The following is a 6289-nucleotide window of genomic DNA, read 5'->3' as shown; positions in this document are numbered from 1 at the left end:
ATAATGCTCTGTGAAAGGGGTCACCAATACAAAAGTTTGAGAAACCCTGGTCCAAAGGACTGAATGGCCATCAAATGGTACTGGCCCCTCTAATACTCAGTCACTGTGCTTTTTATTCCTAGATTACCGCTTTTAATGCCACTAGCCCAATTACACCCTCCATAATAATAAATCCTGCTCTTTCTCCAGCTGCTGTAGAGCCAGCCAGCCTGGTCCATGTTAATGACTATTGCCCTGTAGTGCTTGCTACAGGGCGGAGCCATCTCCACTCCTGTGTACATGGGATTTCCCTTCTGAGGCCTCTGTGAAGCAGCCCCAGATTATTCGAAGCAGCAGCAGCCTGGGTCATACACACCCGCCCCATTCGTGCAATGAGCTGGGTCGGGCTCTGGGCAGCCAGTGATTTCCAACCAATGACTAAATTGGCACCACTGTAACTAGTTGACCATGGGGGGGAGGGGTGTTGAGGAAATTCAGGGGGTGGGATTACATCCCCACTGGGGGGTGGAGGGGGGCGTTGTAAGGATATCCCTGGTACTCAGCCCCCTTTTCTAGACCTGTTCAGAGCTGTTTTTAGAGCTGCAGTGGAAATGTACAAACACCCCTCTCCGTACAGGACCCCAGGAGCACTCCCTTTGCATGGACCTCGCACGTGCGACCCCCTTGAAGAGGTGCTACCATTGCCTTTCTGGCGCATCCAGGGAGAGGCGGCGCGAGGCAGCGCCCAGCTGGCCCCTGCTTGCCCGGCGCCGGCGCTCCAGCCTTGGCAGCCCTCGAGCCGGAGCCTGCCCTTGCCGGCGGCTCTGCCATTCAGGATTAAGCCGCGAGCCGCGCCAGCTGTCGCTAGCCCTGCCAGCGGCGGGGATCGCTGGAGCCCCGCCGCGCCTGCGGGGCCGGAGCCCGTCACATGGCCCGGCCGGCTGGGATTAGGCGCGTCGCGCTGCAGTGAAAAGCCGCGGTGGCCATCCGGGGGCGGCGGCGGCAGCAGCAGGACGCGGAGAGGCAGAGCGAGCGCGGCCGGAGGGAGCCCCTCGCTGCAGCCACATGGCCGCGGGGCGCTGCAGCGGGCGCCGCGCCCCGGGCCGGGCGCTGGCCGGGAGCTGTGCCCAGGCCGAGTGACTGCGGGCCGCGGAGAATGTCCTATCTGCGGCCTCCGGGCAGGGACCTGGAGCGCTTCGACGGGCTCTCTCTCATCTACTGGTAAGCGGGCTGCTGGCCCGGCCGGGAGGGGGCGCCGCGGAGCGGAGCGCTGGCCCAGGGGAAAGGGCCGGGTGTTTCTGCCGCCTGCGGCGGCGCACAGCCCAGCGGGAATGGACCCATCGCGGGGGGGTCCCGAGGAGATCGCGTTGACTTGTGATCGGGGAAGGGCGCTGCTTGGAGTCGCTTTGCAGGTCCCCTGAAAGGAGAGCAGGTGCATTCCTCTAACTTCCTTCTTCCAGCCACCCTTTACAAGGCTCGACTATTTAAGGCCACTAGGCTTCAGCCCCCTTCCTCTGTGAGATGGGTCACTGGGGTTGTCTTTCTGGTTGGGGGAACTGAAGTAGAGCGAGGTGAAAAGCTTTGCCAAGGGTCCCACAGGGGTGGGAATATCTCCCCAAAGCTCTTGGCTCCCAGCCCCTCGTTTTGTGACCTCTCTCTAAGCCAGTAGCGTTTGTTTGGGATCGTAAGTGTGCACAAAACATTTCGAAAGGGACATTGCAGCCTTTTCCCCAGCGGCGCCAATCAAGTTGCACCAGTAGAAAAGGCAGCAGAATTGAATTGGTTCCCTGCTCCGAGACTCTTACACTAGAAGGGACTGAGTTTAAAAGATACATTTGCCAGCCAGCTTCCAGGTGTGATACCCTAGAAATGCTAAACTGGCACCTGGGGTATGCTAACCCCCTAGCTTGGGATCATAGAAACAAGAGCTCCTAGGACTAGGACAACTCCATGAGATTCTAGGAACCTGCACCAAGACTCTCGCCAATTACTTCCTCTCAGGTTGATAACTGGAGAACCACCCCATGGAAGGACAAATGCAACTAAAAATGACTTAAAATAAACCAGTAGCCTGTGGCAAGGAAAGGAAGAGGGTTTGATAGACTTTGGAGCTGAGCTGCTACTTTTTGAACAGTCCTTGTTCCAGGACACTAACAAGCAGAAATGGGTAAGGCTCCGAGGGTCTCTTCAGCTTGCAGAGTCATTTGTCCTTCTGCTCCCATTCAGATCTGGTAGCATTTCCCATCCATTTTGTCTAGGTTTAAATAGTGGAATGTGGCCTAGACAAAGGGGATCAGGCCCCTGGAGCCTGCTGCACAAGTCCAGTCTGAGACCGCAAATGAAATGAGTGGTGGTATCTGGTCAAAGGCAGATGCACACCCCACATCCATACGCAACTAGCAGTGCCTTGCTATGGGTCTGATCTGAGGCCTAATGAAGTGAATGGAAGGCTGTTTTGGATTGGGCACTAGGAGGAGGACCAGGTAGCTTGGATGCTCAATTCTCTCTAAATTCCACTTGAGGTTGAGTAAACTAGTTAATTTCCCAAATGGGGCAGTTGGAAGGAAGCCTGCCTGGTACAGTGTATGACTCCTGCATTCCATATGCAAATACTGTCGCCATCATAAATGGGGAATGTGCTGGAAAATTAGTGCTTAACATCGTCTGTCCAGCTGGTGTCATTCCAAGTAGGTCCATTGTCCTCAAAGAAGTTATGCCAATTTACCACCAGCTTAAATCTGCACCAATATCTAATTTAATTCTCCCAGGCTGGTAAGTAGTAGTAACCCAACTGCAGAGGAGCAGATAGGTTAAGGGACCTGGCCACAGCCCCAGAATCAGTGTCAGAACCAGATTTGGACCCAGGAATTCTTGATTAGCACCCTGATGCTCATACCATGCACAAAATGACACATGCAGTTTTGGTTCTGACAGGACATTTGATACTGTAAGTGCTTGCTTGGTTAGAAGAGTAATTATCTGATTAAACTGGCAGTAAATATACAACTGTGTTTAAAACCTCAGAAAGGGAGAGCATGGTGTTACTGAAACCAATCAGAAATAAATGACAAGGGCCTGATTCATCCCTCAACTGTTGTGTGAATTGAGCATCCAAGCTACCTGGTCCCCCTCCCAGTGCCCAATCCAAAACAGCTTTCCATTCACTTCCTTGGGCTTCATCTGACTTTCTAAGGTACATGCTTCCATGAAGCAGAAAATCTGGGCAGAGGAAAGACGGCTAATATCTAATTGTAAATATGGTACATAGACTTATATGTGGGACCCGCTCCAGTGTACATTGAAGCCAATGGGAGTGTTCCCATTGACTCGAATGGACCCAAGCTGGGCCCATAGTGCGACTGACTTCATTGGCTGATGAATTATGGATTCAGTGGGCTAGGACCTCAGCTGGTGTGACCTACTGTAGATCTGTTAACTTCAGTGGCCCTACGCTGGTTTTCCTCCAGTTGAGGATCTGGTCCTGTATTTCTAGTGACATGTGAGACACGTTCAGGGGGTTTTGCCTTTAAAAGCAATCCTGAGCTTTCTGAAAAGGGCTTTCTCTTGCCTTTGCTAGAAATAATTCACTTCTTATGTCCCCATAATCCCATAAAGGTTTCATTATGCCTTATAAGGAAGAACCTAGTAAGGGGAGACTAAGCTCTTTAAATTTGTTTTCTTTGATGGTTTAACACTTGAATGTTGAACTAAACGTAACAGAGATTTGTGTAGCTTCCACTGGAATTCATTAGCAAATTCCTTCCAGGAGGGATGGAGAATGTTATAAGCAAAGAATATTTTTGGATTGCTCAGTTGCTTTTTCAGCTGCAGGAAAAATTTTTACTCCTCTAACAACTTAAAACCCGAGAGATGCTTCCACAAGGAGGGTGAAGTCTGGACTTAAATCCAGATCTCCAGTTTCCAGCACGTCACCGCCTGTATTGAACACATGCAAAAGGTGCATCTCAGCCCTGTAGGATGCGCTATAATAATAAGCAATCAATTGTTTTCAGGCACACAGAAATGTGTGAGGTGCCTCCAGGAATAAGCAGAGACATTGTGCTTTCCCAAAGACGTTAGACGTTCCTTTTTAAAGCATGTGCAGTGTCATCATCTGCTCCTGAATTTGGCTCCCTCATGATTCCACCCGAACCACCTAATACTCTTAGTGACACTTGAGTGTATTCAGTGTTGACTGTGCTGACTTTAGGGCTGGAACTCTGAGTTTACACCTGTGTGGTGGAGAGCGGGATTTGGCCCAGCGTCTCCAACTTGGTGGAAGTGGAAATACTTGTGAGCATAGGGAGGTCTCTAGATTACCGCGTGGTAGGTAAAAAGGTGTGGGGGATGACTTCCAGTCCCTACATCCTCCTCTTAGGCCTTGTCTACAAGAGCAAGCTTTTGTAGCAGCAATTGGCCATAAGCAGAACTTTGGAACAATGGTGGAAGCAAGAGGCGCCCCAGCCTCCAGATTTGCGCTTGGCTTGTATTGAGCATGCTCAGTAATATCTGCTGAAGCCACTGCCCTCACTCTGCCCCTCCCCCCCCACTATTGGCAGGTATGAGTTGTCTCTGGTGGAAGCTGCAGTGCAAACAGGACTCAAGTGTTTTTTATCAGCATGTTCTCATGGAAGAAAGGATGACCTAGTGGATGGGACGCTAAGCTGGGCCCCAGGAGACCTAGGTTCAGTTCCTGGCTTAGTTGCAGATTCCCTGTGTGAACTTGGGCAAAGCCTGTAATTTATCAGTGCCTTTGTTCCCTGTGTGCAAAATGGGGGCTTACACTTTCCTGCCTCATATGGGTATAGTGAAGGTACAATCCACTCACAATTTTGAGGCGCTCAGCCTCTATGACAGTTAAAGAAGAAGGATGGTCCAGTGGTTAGGGTGCTAGCTGGAGAGGTGGGTTCAACTTCCTGCTCTGCCACAGCCTTCCTGTGGGACCCTGGGCAAGTCACGTAGCCTCTCTGGGCCTCAATTCTCCAGCTGTAAAATGGGCATAATGGCACCCCCCCCCCCCAGGGTGTTGTGAGGATGAATCATAGAATATTAGGGTTGGAAGAGACCTCAGGAGGTCATCTAGCCAATCTCCTGCTCAGGACCAATACCAACTAAATCATCCCAGCCAGGGCTTTGGCAGGCTGGGCCTTAAAAACCTCAAAGAATGGAGATTCCACCACCTCTCTAGGTAACCCATTCTAGTGCTTCACCACCCTCCTAGTGAAATAGTATTTTCTAATATCCAACCTAGACCTCCCCCACTGCAGCTTGAGACCATTGCTTCCTGTTCTGTCATCTGCCAACCCTGAGAACAGCCTAGCTCCATCCTCTTCGGAACCCCCCTTCACGTAGTTGAATGCTGCTATCAAATCCCCCTTCACTCTTCTCTTCTGCAGACTAAATAACCCCAGTTCCCTTCGCCTCTCCTTGTAAGTCATGTGCCCCAGACCCCTGATAATTTTCGTTGCCCTCCGCTGGACTCTCTCCATTTTGTCCACATCCCTTCTATAGTGGGAGGACCAAAATTGGACGCAGTACTCCAGGTGTGGCCTCACCAGTGCCGAATGGAGAGGAATAATCACATCCCTCGATCTGCTGGCAATGCTCCTACTAATATAGCCCAATATACCGTTGGCTTTTTGGCAACAAGGGCACACTGCTGACTCATAGCCAGCTTCTCGTCCACTGAAATCCCCAGGTCCTTTTCTGCAGAACTACTGCTTAGCCTGTAGCAGTGCCATATGGGATTCTTCCATCCTAAGTGGAGGACTCTGCACTTGTCCTTGTTGAACTTCATCAGATTTCCTTTGGTACAATCCTCCAATTTGCCTCGGTCACTCTGGACCCTATCCCTACACTCCAGCATATCTACCTCTTCCCCCAGCTTAGTGTTGTGACGTTGCACCCCATAATGCTTTATAGAAATATGCTTATGAGTAAATATGACATAACTGGAATATGTTTTATGCTAGATATGCCATGTAACATATCTTTGCAAAGGTTATGTTCTACTGAATGTATTCATCCTATTTGTATGCATGTATCATTTTTATATCTGAAGTTAGGAATGTTGGCTCTATGCTTGTATTTAAAGTATTTGCTGTAGAAAGCACTTACTGCAGATTTGATCAACATGGTGTGAAGGGGTTATTCAAGTAAATGGAAATACTTGGCTAACAATGGACCTTGATAGACACCAATCCACATCTGAGCTTTCTTGGGAACGTTCGGGCTAACATGTGGGCAATGGCTTGGCCTGTAGAGAACTGAGTCATGCATGGACATGTGACTTGCCCATGTGACTTCAAAA

General features: G+C 50.3%; 1 protein-coding gene across 4 annotated transcripts in view; it reads left to right on the top strand.

The window, feature by feature from the left end:
- Positions 1-707: 707 nt before the first annotated feature.
- LOC140918363 (syntaxin-binding protein 4) overlaps positions 708-6289 on the top strand; it is a 122876-nt gene continuing 117294 nt past the window's right edge. Inside the window, exons 1-2 of one of the 4 annotated variants that reach the window (XM_073362555.2) lie at positions 1130-1200; positions 1981-2146. Coding sequence is in view for 3 of the 4 variants with exons in the window: in XM_073362559.2 (XP_073218660.1) it covers positions 1136-1200 (65 nt within the window). In the remaining variant the exon portion in view is untranslated. Of the gene's footprint in view, positions 1201-1980; positions 2147-6289 lie in introns of all 4 variants that reach the window. The other 3 variants (XM_073362559.2, XM_073362553.2, XM_073362558.2) reach the window with 3 other exon arrangements.

This window comes from Lepidochelys kempii, chromosome 10, assembly GCF_965140285.1.
Source record: "Lepidochelys kempii isolate rLepKem1 chromosome 10, rLepKem1.hap1, whole genome shotgun sequence".
In the NCBI taxonomy this organism is placed as follows: Eukaryota; Metazoa; Chordata; order Testudines; family Cheloniidae; genus Lepidochelys; species Lepidochelys kempii.
The sequence above is the reverse complement of the archived record's forward strand: the minus strand, read 5'-3'. Positions and strand labels throughout refer to the sequence as shown.